General features: G+C 36.4%; 1 protein-coding gene across 3 annotated transcripts in view; it reads right to left on the bottom strand.

Annotated features, from left to right (window-relative positions):
* LOC115926669 (NADPH:adrenodoxin oxidoreductase, mitochondrial-like) overlaps positions 1 to 23,024 on the bottom strand; it is a 55,214-nt gene that overhangs the window by 7,133 nt on the left and 25,057 nt on the right. For all 3 annotated transcript variants that reach the window (XM_030991697.1, XM_030991702.1, XM_030991707.1), the window contains exons 8-10: positions 22,633 to 22,841; positions 14,471 to 14,642; positions 13,447 to 13,617 (exon numbers count right to left, since the gene is read on the bottom strand). In XM_030991697.1, the coding sequence (XP_030847557.1) occupies positions 13,447 to 13,617; positions 14,471 to 14,642; positions 22,633 to 22,841 (552 nt within the window). The remainder of the gene's footprint in view (positions 1 to 13,446; positions 13,618 to 14,470; positions 14,643 to 22,632; positions 22,842 to 23,024) is intronic.

Below are 23,024 nucleotides of genomic sequence, written 5' to 3'. Positions count from 1 at the left end.
ATCAGTTTAAAAAATAAATTATATTCTCATATTACAGATACTGTTACTCACACAACAAACTGGCAAACTACATGTAGATAATGGTTGGAATAAGGCAATAGATTTTATTTATCTTGTTCTCAATTCTCTTTGGAAATTTATTTTCCATCAGTCATGCAGAATTAAATCTTTGCAGTTTGTACATAGGTCCTGTGGTGCTCTCATACCCTTTTCTAACTGCACTGATTTTCATCAGATGCATCCGGACTCATCCGATGAAACGGCCAGTATGAAAGCAACAGAGGAGAAAAAGGCGATTAAATAGCCGATGAAAAGCAGAGAAATAGGCGATTAAAAAATTCTCCTACTCAAGAGCAGGAGAAATTCTCATTCTATCGGTGTGACACCGATGAAACGGACAGTTAGAAAGCGTTCGGGAGAAAAAGGCGATTAAAACAGCGATTAAAATGGTCAAAGGTCGCAGTGTACGCGCGCTTTTTTGTAAGCAGCTTGGTTTGTTGATTTATGGTTGAACATGCTGCATGCTAGCTAGATGGAGCGCAGGCTTAATAATTACACAATAATTCTTCACTTCCGGCATGGGCTCGCCACAGCGAGAGAATTTCATCGGCAGTTAGAAAACGACAGGGGGAAAACTGCGGTTTCACCTTTATTTACATAAGGAAAATTCAATCAGTATTTTCATCGGTGTGACTCCGATAGAAGCCAGTTTGAAAGCAGTATCATTTGGTAAAGAATCTCAACAACTCCTAAATATATCTAAATCAGTGTTTGTTTAGTAAAAAAGAAATAATCATGTATTACCATGCTTTCATATGTCAAACTGTAAAGCTCTAATTCACTAGTACAAATCATTCCCTTTAAAGAGTTATTTTTATGCCTAACATCAGTTTCCTTAAGGTTTTTCATCAGACAAACTAAAATTTAAAATGTAAATAGGCTAACTGGGTTCTTAATCCAACTGAAATTGAATTATGAATTTCTAATGATGCAGCGAATGCTCACTTTCAGTATGTACATGATACTGTTGGGGAAGATAAAGTTTTGACGGAAAACAAATATAGAGTGTATGAATTTCTTTCTGTGAAATAATATGTGTAATAAGATACAACTATTATACAACAAACTAACTTGTACAAGCATTGCTTTTTAGTGGACCCCTCTGTTTCCAACATGTATTTCTTACATTTGTTTTAAATGCTTATAATTGATTTGTAATGTTTTGTTGGAAACATGAATAAATTTGAAATTGAATTGAAATTGAATGTCTGAATTAATCTTTCTAAGCTCTGAGTTAGCAAATGTGTTCACTTTAGATGTTTTTTATTTTGTAATTGCTATCTTGCTGTTTTAATACCTTTCTACTTTTCCCTTCTTCAACCATACCTAGGATCTAATTTTAGTCTGAGGAAACACCAGAACTATGGTTTGACTTTTGCTTTGAATCTGGACATTTAACGATTACATGCATGCTCTGAAACTTGGTAAACAGACATGTTTTAAAAATCATCATTGCCTGCAGCATTTGTCGCGCCATTTTGAGAAACATAACAAAAGATGACGGGGGAAACATGGGAGAAAGCCATAAAACAAACCACAAGAAATATGGATCCAGGCAAGTGCCACTACTGCTAGATCGGTGACAATTTCCTGGCCTGTGTTTGATCAGCACTTTACCGTTGTAAGAGAGCACATGAAGGAAAACGGGGAGTTATAGCAAACATGGAACCTACTGAATACTTTATGACGGCACTTCAAATTTGTCACACCGGCCCTTTATGAGATGCTTGGAAAAGTCAAACACACTCTAAAGCCAAATTAATGAGACGGTGGCAGGGGAAAGAATGGAAAGCGATGAATAGAAAGAAATTCAAGGGGCTGTAAATCTTGGCCTATTTTTTTGGTAGCTGATATGGTCGAGGTATGATTACTCGACTGGAGTAAATTGCTTTTTGGCCGGGGCTCCTAGTTCCGTTTAAGGAGTGATGGTGGAATGGTTTACCTAAATCTGGGACTGATTTATGGAACATAATAAATATTTGTAAATACTATGTATCAATTCTTCTCCTGAATGTTTATTCATTGATAATCTTTGAGAACATTTTTTTGGAAAGAGCTGTATGATATTGTAAATGATGTCACGACTCATTCATTAGCAGTCATTGGGCAAGTTTTATGCATAAGGTAGCATACAGCATAAATCAAAGAGACATTTATATCTGTATGATGTGTTGTAAACTCAGTAGTGATTAATTATTCACAAAAATGTATATAATTAGTAATCTTTAGGAAAATCATTAGTAGTCACAGGGCGATTTCTATGCAGAAAGTAGAATACAACACAAATCAAAGGGACATTTATTTCTGTATGATGCGTTGTAAACTCAGTAGTGATTAATTGTTCAAAAAGTGTATACAATAGGTATAAATCTTTAAGAAGAGGTTCTTATAGAAAGGTATACATTAACAACATGGAAACATGTTTAACTGCAGTGTATGTGTATGGAAAGTGACAGTCAAAATAAAGCAAGAGCCATTCATCTCTGTACGATATAACTAAAGAGTGGTGCAATTTAACTAAAGAGTGGTGCACACTACACGATCCCACTTCGATCCAATTTTCATTGAAAGGGCCGCTAAATTTGATATGGAAATCTAAACAATCACTACCCTCTTCTAAACAATGATAAGAATATTAAAGGGAGTGTAACATGACGAGACTACGTGTTTTTTCCGTGGCCCGACTCGGGGCCAATTGGGTATAATACGACTACGAACGATGCGACCGCAGCAATCACGTGCATGCAACATACCCGAAACCAAAGCGTGAGGAGAACTTCTGTCTACTTTGCGAACGCTAGCGCGCACTGACCCTGTAGAGATTATGTCACTAACTACCATTAATCAAGTCTAAAAAAAAGACGTAGATGGCATTAACCAACATTTGCCAAGCTACACTCCCTTTAACACCCATAATTTCAGTGTGTTTATTTAACTTTTTTTAGTAAGAACAAAAGCAGAATCAGCTTCAAATCATAGACAACCGCACTACTGCTCTGACCGCACTACTGCTCTGACTGCACTACTGGTCTGACGTCACTACGATTCTGGACATTATGTTTTTTCCCCTCCAAAGCAGCATGAAATCCCTTGAACTTTAGATTTAATTAATCATATGACAGTTCAGATCCTCGGTCATTGGGACTTTACATGTTTGAATGTTCAAATTTGGATCATGTGTACAGGGCTTTAGTACGGATTAATTTATAACCCACTGGCAATTTTTTAGTCGTGTAAATCTTTTAAATGCTGCAATTTTTCAAACTGCAGTCATTAACTGTGACTTGTTAACTTCAGGCCTCTATTAAAAGCAGTGTCGATGATAAATCAAGAGACATTTATCTCGATAAGATTTATTGTAAACTCAATACTGATTAATTATTCTTCTGTTTTTCTTGTTACTGCAATCAAACTCCAATACTGGATATAGGCATTTCAGGTGCAATTAAGGCTAGCTAGAAGTACATCACGACTTCAGATAAATGTTAAAAGTCATAGGAAATCGTAAAGCAAACTTTCTGATAGTAAGCTGTAATTCTGTGATTCATTAATCAGCATTGAATCTGTGAATTGCTTGTAGAAAGCGACATTAAGAATAAATCAAGTCATTAATCTCCATAAGATATAAACACAGTACTGATAAACACTTCAAATGAAGTACAATCATTGGTAATCTTTATTGCCATAATAAACAAGCTTTTCTAAAGGCTCGTTTACTCATGATGCCGAAAAACTGGTGTCTCACATTTTGTTCCTTGTTCCATTTTGCTCAAAGTTTCATTTCATCAAATGTAAACAATTAGGGTTAGGGTTGCAATAGGGTTTTAAGTTCGCTTCAGGTTTAGGGTTAGGTTTAGGGTTAGGGTTAGGGTTAGGATTAAGTATAATACTAGGCCCAGGGTTGAAGTTAAGGGGTCAGTGAGTGTAGGAAATCGACGCATAGTAATTGACGCAGGAACAAGTGTCATACAACTGAAAAACTGTTTTGCTGTAGATTATTTTCTGTGTTAATGATTGTAAAAAATTAGATGTGCACAATAAAAACTATCTACATGTGTGTGCAAGAAGGTACAGATATATGAAGCTCATTACGCTCTATAATGTCATTTAAGTTATAAATCTGTAAAAAATAACAGTGACATTGTAAATTTCATGTGAAAATAACATGCAGAATTAAAAAAAAAGACAATTTGGTCCCATAAGAAGTATTTGTAAGGCCAGTGTTGATAAATTCTTCACAAAAATAAATGCTAACTACAAATCTTTAAACATTTCTTACCAGAAACTTTGCAAAAAAACTTGTGATAATTCATCAGGGTACTTGGTGGAATTAATACGGAAAGCGACATGTAGAATAAATCAAGAGACATTTATCTCAATATTAAAGATTTATTGTCAACTCGGTACTGATTAATTCTTCAAATAAATGCCATCTCATTGGCAATCATTAAGCAATCGTTAAGTTTTATTGGAAAGTTGTAATTTTATGACTCGTTAATCATCCCTGCCAAAATAAAATTTACATGGAAGGTAACATAGAAAATAAATAAAGGGCGGAATAGCTATTTATACAACTTCATACAATATAAAATAAGTACTTATTAATTCTTCTGTATACACTCCTTGGAAATCTTCAAGCAAGGTTCTTTGGAAAGTATACGATTTGGGAAACAATCATAAGCAGTGATGTTTTTTTTAAATTGTGCATAGTCAAGTGCACAATAAATTAACATCAGCTTCATCAAGCCAACCACAATTCAATTCATTTTTATACTTTTTTTGTTTCACTGGTATCTTATAGTAGAATTGCTTCTTCCTCTCTCTCTCTTTCTTGCTCTCTCTCTTTCTTTCTCTCTGTGTCTATCTATTTATCTATCTGTCTGTCTGTCTCTATATCTCTGTATCTGTATGTCTCATTACACATTTTCTCTCTCTCTCTCTCTCTCTCTCTCTTTCTTCCTTTCTCTCTGTCTGTCTCTATATCTGTATGTCTCATTACACCTTTTCTCTCTCTTCCTCTCTCTCTTTCTTTCTTTCTCTCTGTGTCTATCTATTTATCTATCTGTCTGTCTGTCTCTATATCTCTGTATCTGTATGTCTCATTACACATTTTCTCTCTCTCTCTCTCTCTCTCTCTCTCTCTCTCTCTTTCTTCCTTTCTCTCTGTCTGTCTCTATATCTGTATGTCTCATTACACCTTGTATTGTCCCTCTCTTTCTCTCTCTGTCTGTTTCTCTCTGTATGTGACTCTCTGTTTCATTCTCTCTCCACCTCTCTCTCTCTCTCTCTCTCTCTCTCTCTCTCTTATCACTCCTCTTTATTTCCACATGTCCTCCACTTGATTACCCCCCTGTCCAATCATTGTTTCTCTTCTCTTAAATCTTATCCTCTTCTAAATTTTGGTGCACATTGGGCTCAATCTCTTTTTTCTTAACAGCAGCTTGCAATGTTCTCTCTCCCTCCCTCCCTCCCTCGCTCTATTTACAATGAGGGTTTGAAATGTGTCATTAATGTATCCTTACCCATGCACATTGCCATAAAGTAAAACAGGGGGAGAACTCCTCCTAAAAGATTGATCGCAAAAATGAGAATGCTTACAACATAATGTACTTCCGCACCAATGTGCCATGTACCAATTCCATAATGGTGCCATGATTTATCGCAGGCTTTTTCTTGGTTCGAATTTCCTCGCGATGGATATCTTTTTTTTGATGCACTGGGAAAAAATATTCCCTATTCTCTATTGCTCCTTTCAAATGGGAATCAAATGGCCTCTTTTTAGCACCACCCTTTCAGTTCCATTTAAATAATTGGCAATCAGGAATTCAATTTTTTTTCTCTTCCATTCTTATTTTTTTTTCTTTTATCCCTGTATATAAAAGAGGCCATTAAGAGGGCATCCCTAAATATTCATTCACATAAAACCAGTTGGCAATAAAAGATACAGATTCAGGACTTTTAAAGCCTGTAAAGTGCTTCTGAACTGGACAAGAAGGATATAAAACATCAGTGCAACAAAATTGTACAACATCCTACTAATATATCGTGTGTAGAGGTGTTGGGGTATAGTAGATAAGTCTTTAGATTGTGACCATAAGGTACGAGGTTCAAATCCCTGTGGCAGCACTAACGTCATTTGGCAAGAATTTTTCAAAATTCCCACACTCAACCCAGGTGTATTAAGTGATTACCTTTTAAGAGTAAGAGCTAAAGCCACGGTGATGATATACACAGTCCTTTGGAAGCGCATGGAGATGTTACATATAATACATGAATATATGCACTATACAAGAATACACATTCTTCCTTCACTTTGTCACACTTTCCTGCATGCCTATACTCAGTGCTTCATACAGTTGCAAAGTGTTGAACGATGGGGGTAAAGGTATGTCCCTTTTCAACTCAAAGTCAATGTCTGAAATAGAGAACCAAAGTGCTGTGCTAACGTCTGTATATTCGCTCATTGTCCAGGTTACCAGTTCCAAACAAGAGAGCCTGTGCATGAGGTTCACCATAAAATCATTCAGGCAACAGGCTGGAGCAGGGCAAATTCAGCATTTCGAGCTGGTTTGATCGCCATGCTATTGTTTAGCACAAAATTGTTTGGAAATTATGTAGTTATCTTCCAATCCTTTTTTAAAATAGTGATTTTCTTGTTCTATCACTTACATGTAGATGAAAAAACACGTGACAAACATCCAACCTTTGCAAAGACTATGGATACTTTGGGTGAACAAGAACAATAAAGTAGTTAGAACACTTAAGTTTCATGTGTGGGCTGTTAAAAGCACATCATTAAAATGACCCTATTTTCCACTTGAATACCAACCGAGGATGCATCAAAACTTCTCTTCCAAGATACCATGAACTTGTCCGAATGTATGTCAACTAGTGACTTCACTATTGATTAACAGACCCATTGATGAACCTTGTCCATCAAAGTGAGATAGAAAACAGATGAAGGGGGAAAAAAATCATAGAAAGACGCTCCTGATGACAAATCGGTGAGGGATTCAAGGATGTTAAACTTGAACAAAAATAGTCCAGAAAATATGGCCGCTTAAGGAGAGCTTTTTCCTGGATCGATAAAGAGGGGAGGTCAAAGCTTGATCTTGACATCGCCCGAGATCTCTGTCAACAGAGGATTTGCACTGTAATCTGCTTGCAAGGAGGCACAGGTAGATGTGGTACATTAAATAACATCATGAGTTGTCTTTAAGATAAACTTGAGTTCTGGTAAAAATAGCAAATAAATTCTCACAGAATCCAACAAAACTTACACTGAAGATGATTACAAATAAATGACCTGTGCCAAACATTTTGGTAGAAAATGTATAGTGGCTGAGTAATAAGAATAGAATGAGAAGTAGGCCTGACACCATGTGCCTAATACAGGTCACTATGTGTAAATGGGAGTTGTGGCTTTTATAAAAGATGATGCCCAGTAAGTTTTTGTGTGTTAGTTTTTATTTCACTGCAGGATAAACAATCCAGAATAAATTGCAGCAATTTTCTCTCAAAACACGATTCCCCCATACCAGAGCTCAAGATTAGCTTTAAGGTTACTGGAAGGAAGGAACATATATAAGGAAGGATGTAGTGTGTGATCCTATTCAACATATCATAATTGCCAGACAATATTTGGCCAATACGTTCATTAAGCCTTTAACTTAAAATCTACTGTTCAAAGTTATAACAGAAGTAAAAAAAACAGGGCGAATTGAGATACATGTAGGTAAGGCAGACCTGCCAACCTCTGGAGTTCAAAAACTGTATTCTTTAGTCCCAAAAGTTGCATTTTACTGACAAAAGTTGTATTCTTGAAAATAAACATGGAATGTTACGCGGATCAAAGCCTCTTACAGTTTCTACCTACAGGAAGAATTTTTTTTTATTGATCATTGGTTGAATATGCATGATTTCGTCATGACTGGTGTGTTCAATGAACCAATGAACATCCCCAAATTGCCGATGTGAGATGCTTGTAGGATACTTTACAGGACAGAATGGACATTTTGCCATTGAAAATGGCAGATGCACACACACAATATTATTTTAAAAAAAAACAAAAAAACAAAAAACATTTTGTTTTTTTGTTTTTTGTTTTTTGGAAATCGTATTTTATGAAGGAAAATCGTACTGTCGTATTTGCTTCTAAAAATCGTACTAAATACGACTAAATCGTACTGGTTGGCAGGTCTTGTAAGGGTATATCATTAATTTCACCTTTAGGAGGAAACAAAATTGCAGTGCAGTACCGGTATATCAATTAGTTTATTAGGACCCCTCAGTAAAAAAGCTGAGTAGGACAATCCTTCTGAAATTATTTTGCCATAATATCATGTATATCTGTTCTCTATTCATTAAATCAAATCAAATCAAATCAAATCGGTTCTATCTTTTCATTTACTAACAAAATTAAAGAATATATTATAGACGGAATACCAAAGTGCAACAAAAGCTTCAGACTTTCGAGGAAACAACAGCACTGAATGACACATTTTCAGCTAATTGATGACTCTCATCTAAAAACTATAAATCTTCTTTAATTCGGCATTCTGCTCTGTTAAGCATGATATGAACTGGTCAAATATAAATCATTTTGATTAATGTCCACCCCAATAACTTGCAACTTCATGCTTGGCCTAGTTTCTGTTTTGGCAATCAGCAAGTACCATGAAATACAATAACTGTCTGTCAATCAGGGTATCTTTGAAAGGTTAGCTGTTTATAAACACCTGGCCTTTCTCAGATGAAGTCACCACAACATGATAAAAAGGACGCGAAAGGTGGGAGGCACTTTAAAGAAAAACTTCAAGGTAACAACAAATTGCTCATCATAAAATCACAAAAATATCAGAGAAAATAAGATTTAAAAAGCGGAGGCGGTGGGGCACAATCAGAGTATTTGTATTTCAGAGAGTATTTGTATGTTCTATATTCTGTAGCTTAGTATTTTCATCCATTGTATAATCATACTTTTTTTTTTTACTGTAAATGTATGTATTTTGTTATAGGGCCCCGCTCACAAGCTTAGCTTCTAAAGGGGTCCTAAAACCGTTCAGTTTATGATGTAATCAAGTTAGAATATGTTGATTGATGTACTATTACCAGTCTCTTTTTTATGTAACAGATTATATCATGCTTTGTATGGTTTTGAATAAAAATGAACTGAACTGAACTGAACTGAGTGTTGTCTGGCTCTCATGACCTTTTTCATATGCGTGGGTTCGAGTCCCGCGCTGAGCAGAAAAAATGCAAGAATGATTGTTGCCGCATTGTGTGTATAGCGCGCTCCTTCTCTCTGTTCTTCATGCAGGCTCAAGGTCAGGGAAAAAAACCCTCCTTTTTTAGGACTAGAACATTCACTGGAGGCTCCCTGTGTGGGAGAGTCACACCCTATGCACGTTAATACGCTACACCTCTCGCAAAGAGCATGGTGTAAAAACCCGGTGTTTAGAGCGCTTGAATACAATAACTACAGATCTTTGTGATAGGTTCATAGACCTTTGAAGATTAATAAAAGAAGATGAAGAAAGACACTTTGACAGAAGAGTTTCATCCTTCTTTTCTCATTTTAGAATTCTATTTCTCAGACTTTTCTGCTTTCATTTATAAAAATAAATCATTCTGGGGCTGGGGTCGGCCTTTAAACAAATGCCCCTAGGCAATGTAAGCATTCCCCACTTATCTAAATTTGGAATTCCAATTTACACACATTACAAACAACACTGTGAGCCATTTCAATGATGGCCTACTTTGGTAAAGGAAAAAGTGAAACTTCAATACAATTCTATCCATGATGTTGATTGATGGCGCTAATCAATTATGATGTTACAGGTGCATTGTAAAGTGTAATTAAAACTAAGCACATGTAAAATGAACAGTGGCATAGCAAGGTGCAGACATTGAGGAAGGAGGAAGCCCTGGTATGATGGGGGGGGGGGGGGGAATCGGTCTTGATTGTGGGTAAAATGCGAAGGCCATTTACTAAAGGGAAAGTGTGGAAGGGAGTTGCAGCATCTTCTTTTTACATTCCTTTTCTTTCCTCGCCTTTACTCTTTCTTTTCCTCTTTTATTTCCCCTTTTTTGAAAGAAAGAATGAGGCAAGGGGAGGGGGGGGGGGGGGGGGGATAACCAGTCCAAATATTTCCTAGCATCTGAATTAGTGAGACAACTTATTAAAGGATGTTGAAGGAGGTCAAGTAGCATCTCTTCCCTCTCCCTCCGTCTTTTACCCATTTCATTCCCTCTCTCTCTTTTTCCATGTACATGTTTCTAACATTAATCCCTTTTCCCCCTGTGATGGGGGCACATCCCCCCCTTGCCCTGTTTTTCCGCCACTGACATGTACACACATTACTGGGATGAATGAATGGCAAACGTATGTGCATGAGACGGCCATTAGTGGTGCTTAAGAGCATTGACTTCTTTATTCTCCCCATTTCGTCATTCAAAGAAATCCCCATTGTCACTTGGAAGTAATGTATCGAACCACATGGTTTACATTTCATAATGGAATATGTACGTGCCATAGCAAGCCTTGACATTAGTAGAAATACCGCTCGGTCATAAAAATTAGTCATGAGGGATATCATGTGCGGAAACAAAGAATGAATAAATCATGTGATTTTTTTTTTAACATTGAATTTTATTTTTAGGTTATTTTTCCATGACACTTATCAGGAAGCAAGTGAGACAAACAAATATTGGTAGAATGTAAGCTTTTGAAAGAGGGAGAGAGGGGGAAAATAAGACAGAGAAAGAGAGAGAGAGAGAGAGAGAGAGAGAGAGGGTAAGCTAGAGGGAATAAATCTAAAGATCATGGGGGAGAGGTGAATGTAGACAGACATCAAGAAAGAGAGGGAGAGATAGGGAGAGAGAGAGAGAGAAAGAGAGAGAGAGAGAGAGAGAGAGAGAGAGAGAGAGAGAGAGAGAGAATGTACAAAGAATACTTGATTTTGAATAGCAACATTTAAAAAGAAATCTGTGAAATATGGCCATGTAGGAGGTTAACATCTAACATAGATCTCCAAGAGAAAATGGGCGATACAGGGTGAAAGAAGGGTGGGAACAAAGGAAGACATGAAAGGAAGTGGAGAAAAGGCAGTAATTGCTTTTGCAGAAAGACATTTTGGCAATTCTAATAAACAAGAGATAGGTCCATGGTCAGGCAGTAGGTTAGCATCTGGGGTAGATCTTAAAGAGAGAGAGAGAGAAAGACAGGAGACCAGGGGAGGGAGGGGTGGAGGGGGGGGGGGGGGGTGTTGTCAGAGGAAGACAAAAAAAGAAATGAAAGGAAGGATTAAACAAGTAATTGATATTGATGAGCAATATCGGTTCAGAAAATCAATTACTTGGAGGTTCATCTGCGGTCATGCAGTATGTTAACATCTAAAGTAGATCATTAATAGGAGAGGGGCGAGAGAGAGAGAGAGAGAGAGAGAGAGAGAGAGAGAGAGAGAGAGAGAGAGAGAGAGAGAGAGAGGGGGGGGCAGAGGGGGAGGCGTAAAGAGACGAAAAAAGGAGATATTACAAGGAGTAATATATAGCTAATGATTTGAAGAGCAACATACTGGGAAGCTCTTCAAGAGAACCAGGGTGATAAAGAACAAAAGTGGGAGCAGCAGGGGGGGGGGGGGGGGGGGAGTGGGCAGAGAGGAGCAAAGGAAAAAATAAAAGGAGAAGATGTACAGACAGTTATTGATTTTGAAGAGCAACATTTCAGAGAATCTATAAGCTGGAGGTTTTGGTCTATGGCCAAGCAGTATGTTAACATCTTGGGTAGATCTCAAAGGGGGAAGAAAAGGTTGAGAGAAAGAGAAAAGGGCAGAGAGTGACAAAGATAGACAGAAACAAAGGACAGGGTGTACACAAAATTGCTGATTTTGAAGAGCAATTATTAAAGGTAAAGATCAGTATTGGAAACGCCCCAATTTCAAAAAATGAAATGGAAGCTCTCATTACCAATCATGTGAAAGAATATGTTTTGACTAATACATGATGATAAAAAATTTGCCGGGAAACCGCCTACTAATTCATATATTTGTTAAATTTGTTTCTCTCATGGTCTGTGAGAGATATAGGGTAGTCCCATATACATCTTTCTGTGTATAGTGCTTGTAACTTTACGAAGAATGGGCCAAATTTCTTATCATTTTGATGATTCCAGAACCTTGCAGATGCTAGATGCTAGATGATCAACCTTTTCTGATCGATTCCACAACGTTTCTTTCACAATGCAATCGCATAACCATAACTGGTCTTTACCTTTAAAGAAAAATGTGTCACTGAGTATTAAGCGAGTAGGGAGGTCTTTATCTACAGCAGAAATAAGGTTGATAAAATGAGGTTGTTAGAAAATTTAGGTTTTGATATTCCATACGACCAGTTAACATTGCACACATCAATCTAAATTTTAATGAACAAAAACTTGAATGCAAACCCTGTTATAAAAAACTACCTGACCAAGCCCCCCCCCTCTCTCTCTCTCTCTTGTTATCCCACTCCTTTTGAAAAACTCCAACCTACTTCTTTTTCTATTCTAATAAACATTTGAATATCGCCTAGTCTAGAGTATCGCCTTGTCTAGAGTTGCAAAAGAAATTTGCAAATGAAATTTGCAACTCTAGACAAATTTTGATCAACTGAAATTTCCAATTAATGAAAGGGGACACTCATACTTTGATTACTTTGATTATATTGGCAGAAATTTGATTGACCGAAAACGGGCAATTAATTACACTTTCTATACTGTACATCACATCTCTTTTACTCTTAGCTCTTATATTGGATCATTTAAACTAAATGTATCTACAAACACTTGCCTAGACACATAATCCAACCTGACAAAAGCAAAAGCCAACACATAAGTAACAACTTATCTCCGTATGTAGGACAAATGAGCAGACCTTCACATAAAGCATAGAAAATGAAATTGTTAATATGTACTGAGCAAGAAAGCAAACGCTTAGTACATACTTGTTTATCTTAATCAAGTGATGTAGATGTACAAACAAACACATAATCACACAACCTGTCCTCTCCTCTCTATGAACATACAGGGCTAACAAACATTCTCATTCTGGACTGGACAGATGCACAACCAAGGACACAACCATACACATTCCTAACAAATGATTACAATGATCTGTAATTCTGTACTTCTGTGTAAATAATGAGCAAACAAGCACACACAATAGTATTTAGTCAAATATTGAAGTTGGGAACTCGGTTTGGGTTTTAAGTTGGGTTAAAGATCGAGCAGAGTTAGGGTTGGGAATAGTGTTTAGCCAAGGGTTAAAGTTGGAGATAAACTGCAAGATGAAATACCTCTGACTTTCCTACATACAAATAACCCCATAGACCTTTCCAAAGTTTCCTCACCTCTTTCTGCAAGGAGTGAGAGAACCCTGTCCTGTCCGTTAGGTTTGGTGGTGTCCATGGCCCCTGAGTTGATGTCGTCCAGCATGCACTTGGCTGTCTCTATGCTGTCATTCAATGATGACAGGATCACACCCTTAGGGCCTCGCTTCACCCATCCGCTGCAGTACAGACCTGTGGCAGATGGAGATGTCAAAATGGACTTTAGAAGTTGGGCTCAGTTTGTTCTGAGCTCGAGAAAGGTAAAGGTGTCATAGAAAGTGGCAAGTGGCAAGTGGATTTAAAATCCAAGACATGCTTGTAGGTCTTCAAAAGAGACTGGAATTTTGTTTCCATATGACTGACTGACAAGTCATTATCTCAAACAGTTGTTTTTAGGAAGTAGACACACTTCACTTGGTAAAAGTTGAACCAGACATTATGCAAAGTATGCATGAATCTGACAGTTTAAGCTTATCAAAAATGTTTAAACACAAGTTCATACAAATTTTATGAAAACAATTTTTTTGTTGAATTTGATAAAAAACTCTATGATATTATAGGACTTTCTCTTCTATTTAATTGACAATTTTGCTATAGATATTCATTTTTGAAGATCACTTGTCAATAAAAGCTGAATAGTATTATTTGATACCCCTTTTACTAACCGTTTTAACATGAAACCATTTTAGTCTCATTCACACGATACACCGTAAAAAAAACTCATGTCAGCAAAATGAGGCGTAGTGAGCCTTGACTTTATATCTTATAACACACACATTCAGGTAAACATGTACATTTTGGGGACTTTGATACACACAGCTATATTTTTTTCAACCCCATCTATCCTTATATCAAGTAAAATGCTTTTATTTTGTAATGGTGGATTTCTTTTTAAAGAAGGAAGGGGTATTTTGAGACCACAAGACAAACACCGAATTTTAAATCCCACGTATGACACAACGGGTGTGCTTTCTGCAGCAAACCTCACGCTGCATCTCTCTTACACATGCAGGACACCAGGTTAAAAACCTGTCACGATTCCTACCTTGTATTCCCTCGACCCTGCCCAGTTCGTTCTTGACGACTCCTTTCTGGTGGTCAAACGGGATGAAGTCGTCCACCTGGACGCTCTTGTAGCCTATACTCCTGAGGACCAGGCCGCAGGGAATGGTCTCGCTCTCCCCGGTCTTGACCAACTTCTCCTCACCATTCACGTTCTAATGCAGAAAAGAAACGAGGATAAATTTAGTCTTGAAGCCCGTACTCCTGAGGATTACAGTGAGAGAAAGCGTCTTGCTGTCACCAGAAAGCGATGACTTAACGCCAGCGTGGGAAGGTGAAGGAAATGCCAAGGAAAGAAAGAAGACGAGAGGAGTCAAATGTAGACTCCCGAGACCTGGACTTCAAGAAGTGTATTCAGTCTCCCAACCTTGTAGCGGATCGCATGGCATCGAGGATCTAGAAAAGAGCAAGTGAGAGCGACTGACACTTGTTGTACGTAGGTTATGTATGTAGGTTGCCTCGTACGTTCCGGAGTTTTGATTACCGGCTATCAGATACAGTAACCATTATAGGCAATAATAGTTGTTGACAAGAGAAGATAATCCCAGGAGGACAAGGCAAATATCAAGGATTAACTGTTTCCATAAAAAGAGCAATGCATGAAAGGATTATTTGAAGATGACAGGAGTCTGAAATATCACAGATGATGATTAAATGCCATTTCAAGGAAAGAATGGAATATTTCATTACTCTAATCTGTAGCGGAATTATGAGTATAATGCTAAGAAACTTTTGAAAGAAAAGTGGATTGGAAAAAAAGTAGAATAGAGATGGTGTTTTAATAGAATAAGAGTAAGAAAGAGAAAGACGTATATTTAGAAGGAAATAGAGGGCAGGCTCACATGTATTAAGAGAGGAGATGAAACAGAAAGGGAAAGAATCAGACAGATAGAAGGAGAGAAAGAGTAACAAACGAGAGAGTTGGAGAGAGATAAATAAAAAGAAGAGGGAGGAAATCTGGAGAAAAAGCAAAGAGGGCAAATGAACTAAGAACAATTTAAGCCATTGTGTTACAAACTTTCAATATTTTTTATCTTAAATTGGATTTGCAGTTAAAAGTGAAATAGGAATCAAGAGTTTTAACAACAAAAGGCATGGGAGTTCACATTTCAGAGGCAAAGCTGAAAAAAAATGGAACATAAACTTCAAGTCAACCTTCACATTACACCACAGGCCATACAATTCCTCAACCCAACAAATATTGGGGAACGAGAAATTCAATTATCCATATTTTTTGTGGTTTCTGGTTGATGCAATGATATATTGAAAATGCCTTGTGCAAGGTAAGAAATTCCCAGAGCAGGCTTTACTTCCACCACAACTTTACAGGAGAGACTTGCTCAACAAAACATTTTCTTCTCCCGATATTCTCCGAAATGCCTGTGACATCAACAATTGCACATTGTAAGGAAGTGGGAGTTAGCGGGTGCTTGGTTTTTTATGTTTTTTGAGATTTTTTGAGGTAAAAAGCTTGCAATTACAAACAAAAATACAAATTTTCTTTAAAAATGTAGATCTACTCTAATAATGCTGATTACTTTGTTAAGGTTATCATTTTTTCCCCCTTGGCGCTCAGTGTTCAAGTTTGGTTCCTCATCATTACATTGTACTTTTCCAGTGATCAGTGTTTGTTCTAAGGTTACAAACTTTTTGAAAGACATTCAAATTTGACAAAAATGTATGTTACCCTTTTTCAACATCTCATTGTTCAATACAAACATGAATAACTCATCACAAGGAATGTCTCTCTAGTAATTTCAATGCAAGACAGTATATATCATTTTGTATATCAAGCTTATCTAAAGTTCTGCTGGATTTCAGCGCTATTTCCTGTTGGAGTGGGCGATAGTATTACCCACTGCAATGAACACACATCAATTAGTTGGCCAATCATTCTGCAACATGTAATTAAACAGAACAATTTTAATGGTTTTGTATGCCATGTGTATTGCATAAATAGGCAATTAATGTGCCGTCGGCTTTGAACAATGTGGGCTGTGATAACCCTTCCTGAATGTCTCTCAAGTAATTTCAATGCAAGAAAATCACATCCTCTTGTATCTCAGGCTAATTAAGAGTTCCATCAGACTTCAGTGCTATTTCCTGTAGGAGTGGGTGATAGCGTTACCCACTGCAATGAACACACATTAATTAGTTAGGCGAAACATTCTGCAACATTACAAGACTCTTTGAATGGTTTGTATGCAAAGTGTCACGCACTTAGGCAATTAATCTGCCTTCGGCTTAGAACGTGGCGGGCTGTGACAACTCTTCTTGAATTAATCTCATTAATTTCCCGAGAGGAGCAGCAGCAGCTATCAATTATTATTGTCCTGACGAAATCTCACACTCATTGAAGAGATGGTTGATATAACATGGGATTTTATGTAAGTTTAAACACGAGAATAATGTAAATCTCCAATCGCACATTGCTTTAAATCAGCCCATAATTGATTGCAGTACTCGATTTGAAGGAGAAAAAAATAGACAGATGCTGCAAGCTATTTGGCTCTGGAAAGCTCTAAAGGAGCTCTGGTGAAAAACGATTTGTGATGAAATCTAACTCATAAAGAATACTTTTTCACTCTGTTACCGTAAATCTCTGTGTATAAGGTGCACTTTTTTGCAGTAAAAAAAAATTGAAAGTCGGGGGTGCGTCTTATACACACACACAAAAACTCACCACTCGGAAACTAGAACAACACTCAAATTTGTCTGTCATCTTGGTTTAAAAGTAATCTTTCTAATAGATCTGCAGTTTAGAATAATAATTCCTCCAATTTTGCTTCGGCGTACCACAAGGTTTTATCCTAGGTACTCTACTGTTTTTAATTTACATTAATGATCTTACACATTCTTCTAAAAACAACATTATTACTTTTATTTGTGACAAGTTCACAAGCATAAATCAGCGCCTTCAACTGCACCTCGATGTTAATGAAAGTCCTTCCCTGCGTGTGTTTTCGTTTTGTTTTTTGGGTCTTCAAAATAGGGGTGCGCCTTATAAGCGGAGATTTAGGTTTTGCAGGGTCATGTAGATTTCCTGTCCAACATGTTGTTACACATTAATTTTGTCTCAGATTTACTGTTACAAGATTTAAAAAATTATATCATAAGCTGCAAAGTTATACACAAACATGAACAACATATTCAGAGAATTGACTGAATTTATACAAATTTAAGATTTTGAAGTGCACTTCAGCGTAGATTACTGCTGGAAAATAATTAAAAACAGGAATTACTGTATTTTGATAGAATTCTTGAATTGAATAATTAATGAAAACTACTCTAGACTAGATTACTTTATGGAGGAGTTCATTTTCAAGATTTCAAAGAAAGCGCTTCAAAATCAAATTAATAATAAGCAAACTTAATACACTACTTAATCTTACAGCATTTGCAGACATATAACTTCCCCACCATGATGATCAAGAAAAGCATTACCCCTGAGGTTTATGAACCTGGCAAAAGGAATTCATGACATTTACAGAACTTTTTACAAAAAAAGGAGCTGGAAAAAAAAAACAGCGTGTTTTCTATTATATCCCTCATGTTTCTTTCTTTCTTTCTTTCTTTCCTTTTCCCTTCTAAAGTTATAAAATAATATTTTACTTCAAGTATGGAGCTAGCCTTTGACAGGACTGTGGCCTCTGTTGGCTCCTCCACTTTCAATTTAATTCATCTTACCCCACTTTCTCTCGTCCGTACATGAGTATTGTATGAGTGTGTGCCTATGTGTAATATCTTGTATTTATAAATGTTTTTATTGTTGTTATCTTTTTACGACTTGAAATTTGAAACTTGATCTCTTTACTTGTTTTTTATTTTTAGGATGAGATGTATAATAAGCTTCACAATTTCACACTTTTAAGTAAATGAGCGTTGCGCAACTTGCGCTCAGTTGCAATTCATACAAACACTTAAAAAATCCATGGCATTCTATTTTTGCAGCAGATTACTGCATCATATCTGAACGAGCCTATACCATGTTATGGAAACAAGCCCTTACAGGTATTTGTCATAAAATAAGAAAAATATCAAGCTTTTCGTGAGCAGTTTATTGCCCACTAATAAGCATTTGGATTGCATTCAAAATGGAAAATAGCTTTTCATTCCCACAAGACAACATTAATAAGTGAAAGTGTTCGCAATGGTGTGATGCCTTAAAAGGATCGTTTAACAATGTTAAATCTGAGATACACGGCCCTACGTGTCATCAGTGTCTGTGATATGGTGTAATATTGAAGCCCTAAAAAAATTGCGCTTCAAAATGATCAAGAAGTGCCTCAAAAAAGTAAAAATCTTTGAGTGACCGGTTTTACCATACTCGTTTTCCCCAATAGACTGTAGTGTTATGAAAACCGTCAGGCGAACGGTTTTCAAAATTTGTAATTCCAATCATAAATATCTTGATAATCAGACAGGCGATCGGCTTGTAAAAGTCATGGGGCTCCTGACTGACCTAAAGGTTTATAATTATCATTGCATCATGAGCTAAATCCAGAATTTTATTTCAGAATCTGAGACAAAGTTACCGGATCCCTTTAAGGCATGAGTGTCTTTTCAACAACATCAACAATCCATTTCATAAGTACATGTAGCCGTGGTGTATTACTTTGATTCAGAATGTGAACTTTAAGATTTTTAAGTCTACAGATCTTTTTTTCACCAGCATAAATTAAACAGTAACATATTAAACATCACGTTGATAATACATACACTTTGGGAATTTGAGTGCAAAGAAATATATATGCACAAATTCTCGTAGAAATATTCGAAAAGCCATGGATTTGAAAAACATTTTTTCATATATATATATATTTCATTTAAAAAAGAAAAGTTATTCAAATCAGGTATCTAAGAAAATTCCAGGTCATTGAAGTCTCAAGAGCATTACATGTCTGTTTTAAGAAAGAAAATAACATCATTTATGAACAATATGAGTCTTTACAAAATTAGTGCTGTAGTCAAACCTTTAACTGTCCGGTATCTGACCGCCCATGGCGGATTCCGTTTTGAATTGGATGGTTTCATTTTCCCGTTTTTTTTTTTTTTTTTTAAACTTTTATTTTATTATTTTTTATTTTAGTTTCGATTTATGCCTCTCCACCTGGCACTATGCCTGGCAATGTCTCCCAGCTCAGTAATCTGTGTGTTGACTCACCACTCGGAAACTAGAACAACACTTCAATTTGTCTGTCATCTTGGTTTGAAAGTAATCTTTGTAATAGATCTCAATATGTAGTTTATAATAATAATTCATCCAACTTTTACACACGGCGTACTACAAGGTTCTATCCTAGATCCTCAACTGTTTTTAATGATCTTACACATTCTTCCAAAAACGACATTGTTACTATTATTTGTGACAAGTTCACAAGCACAAATCGGCGCCTTCAAATGCACCTCGCAGTTAAATGAAAGTCCTTCCCCTTTTTTCACACGGACAAAAAAAAAGAAAGATTTTTTTTTTGTTGTAAAATCGTTTAACCGAAAACCATCCGGTTTTGACTGGTGGTTAGACAGAATTGGAGATATCCGTGATGTTACAGCACTACATACTACTTTAAACTAAACTAAAACAAGGAAATCAGGCCATGTTGGTAAATGTTGCAGTCTTGTTTACTAGTTTATGAATGTCCTTGATATCATATAATCACAATGAATATACCGGTATAAGATCCAGTTAAACATCAAGAGCAATTATTTGCTAATAAAACCCAACCAGGCAGTAATGTTGAACAAGAGATTTAATAGGTCATTCCATAAAGTTTGAAACCCTCTTTACTGATTTTGGAAAAGTTTCTTTGGAACTAAAATGCATGGTATGTAACAAGAACTGACGAGATACATGTATGTAGAATGTGTTCACACACTAGAATGAGATTAAAATCAGAAGTGGACATTTCTATACAAAACTAGGTGATTTTCGTTTAAAAATAACAGAACCATCAAGAAATTTGACCCAGTCCCCAACGTTTGCCATGTAAATATGAGCTGGAGAGGTGAACATTTTTCACACATTTATTATAGCTTAAATCTGAAACCAAATGCAAATATTCCTCTCAACAATAAAACTACGGTAGGCAAAGTCACTAAAAAAAAAAACACCTCCAGACAAACAAAACCAATGAGAATTCAGGACAATTCACTAAATTCTGCCTTTTTTTGTTTACTAGTTTGTAACGGTTCTTGAGATTGAAATGCATGACATGTAAATTAAACTTCGAGAAGTGAAATGTGTCATTCACATTAGCTTGAATCAAAAATCAAAAGCACTTATTCCTCTGAATAATGACATTAGGTAATATCATTTTAAAAAGACAAACCAAACCAGCAAGAAATCCGAAAAAGTCACCAATGTTTGCCACTTTTTTTTGGACTAGTTTGTAACATGTCTTGAAATTGAAATGCATGACATGTAATCTAATCTCGTGATGTGAAATGTTTCACCACATTAGCCTATATTTTAATATCAGAAACAATATTCAGGACAACTGCACAATATCATTGAAACAGCAACCAAAACCACAGAGAGATCAGGCCAAGTCACCAAAGCTTGCAGTCTTGACTCGATTGTAAAGGTTTTTTTTAAATTGAAGTGCATGACATGTAACATGAACTGGAAAGGTGTAATGTAAACACATTAAATTAATCTGAAATCGAAAGCAAATATTTATTTGAATAACACAATTCGGCAACATCATATCATTCTTTAAAAGAAAAATAAAACACTAAGAAATGAGGTTGAGTCACCGTTGATTACTAGTTTGTATAAAAAGGTTCTGGGACATGAATTGCATGAAATGAAACTAGAGAGGTGTAATGTGAACACATCAAATTAATCTGAAATCGAAAGCAAATATTTATTTGAATAACACAAGTAGGCAACATCAAATCATTCTTTAAAAGAAAAATAAAACACTAAGAAATGAGGTTGAGTCACCGTTGATTACTAGTTTGTATAAAAAGGTTCTGGGACATGAATTGCATGAAATGAAACTAGAGAGGTGTAATGTGAACACATCAAATTAATCTGAAATCGAAAGCAAATATTTATTTGAATAACACAAGTAGGCAACATCAAATCATTCTTTAAAAGAAAAATAAAACACTAAGAAATGAGGTTGAGTCACCGTTGATTACTAGTTTGTATAAAAAGGTTCTGGGACATGAATTGCATGAAATGAAACAAGAACTTGTGAGGTGAAACGTGTTAACACATTTTTAGCTTGTGTTTGAAAATCAGAGACATAAAAACACTATTGATTTAAACAACAAAAAAAACAACAACAAAAACACAAAGATATCAGGTCCAATCAACAAAGCTTGCAAACTTGTTTACTCATAAATTTGTAAACATTCCTGGAATTGAAATGCATGACATACAACTCATGAGGGGAAATGTGTTGTCACATAGCTTGCATCTTAATCAGAAGTAAATATTCCCATGTACAAAGCAACGACACTATTTCATCAACAAACACCCCCTCCCCCTCCCTTCCCCTCCCTCCCCCTCCCTCCCCCTCCCTCCCCAAAGAAAAAAAGTTTTCAAGCTTGTTTACTGCTTCATGACGTTTCTTGGAATAGAAATTCATGACATGTAATATGAACCAGAGAGGTGACATTTGTTAACACATTAGATTGCATCTAAAGTCAGGAGTAACCAATCCCATAAATCAACTACACCATATCGTCAACACCAAACGAGCAAAAAAAGGTAACAAGAAAACACGCCATCTTGGGGAAGGTTTGCAACAATGTTTTCTGGTTTGTAAAAACTCTTGGAATTGAAATGCATGACATGTAATATGAACTATAGAGGTGATACATGGGAACATGTACATGTAAGCTTGCATCTTAATTAGAATAAAATAAAATATTAAGGAACTAAACCACTTTTAAACACAGCACCTTCCCCCCCCCCCCCAAAAAAAAAAAAAAAAAAAAAAAAAACAGCAAACAAACAAAAAGAAAAAGCACCGACAACAAAAACAAAAGTAGCATGAAATCAGGCCATCTCAGAAAAAGTTTGCAACCTTGTTTGCCGTTTCATGAAGTGTCTGGGAATTGAGATGCATGACATGTAAAATGAAGTGGAGAAGTAAAATGTGTTAATGCGCTACGGGATGATAGCGCCCTTACCTCTAATTTGCAGACGTCAAACTGAACGCCAGCGACTCTACCATTCTCTCCCAAGGGGCTCGAAGACAGGACTTCAGAGGGACTGCGGAAGAAATCCAAGTGCCATTCCCCCGAGGCTGCATCCTGCCTGGCCTTTTCTTGACTGGAGGGGGCGCTCTGGGCAGATTTCAGCAGGAGTTCTGTGATACGTTTCTTTGGCCTGGGTAATTCTGTTATAAATGTACAAAATGTAAAGCATTTTAAATATAGCTAGAAAAATGAAAATAAGGATTGATAATAAAGCATTTGTTTAAAGGGATCATTTAACAATGTTAAATCTGAGACACACCGCTCTACGTGTTATCAGTGTCTGTGATATGGTGTTATATTGAAGCTCTAAAAAAATTCCGCTT

The sequence above is a fragment of the Strongylocentrotus purpuratus genome, unplaced genomic scaffold (assembly GCF_000002235.5).
Source record: "Strongylocentrotus purpuratus isolate Spur 01 unplaced genomic scaffold, Spur_5.0 spur5_contig_845, whole genome shotgun sequence".
NCBI lineage: Eukaryota > Metazoa > Echinodermata > Echinoidea > Camarodonta > Strongylocentrotidae > Strongylocentrotus > Strongylocentrotus purpuratus.
The sequence above is the reverse complement of the archived record's forward strand: the minus strand, read 5'-3'. Positions and strand labels throughout refer to the sequence as shown.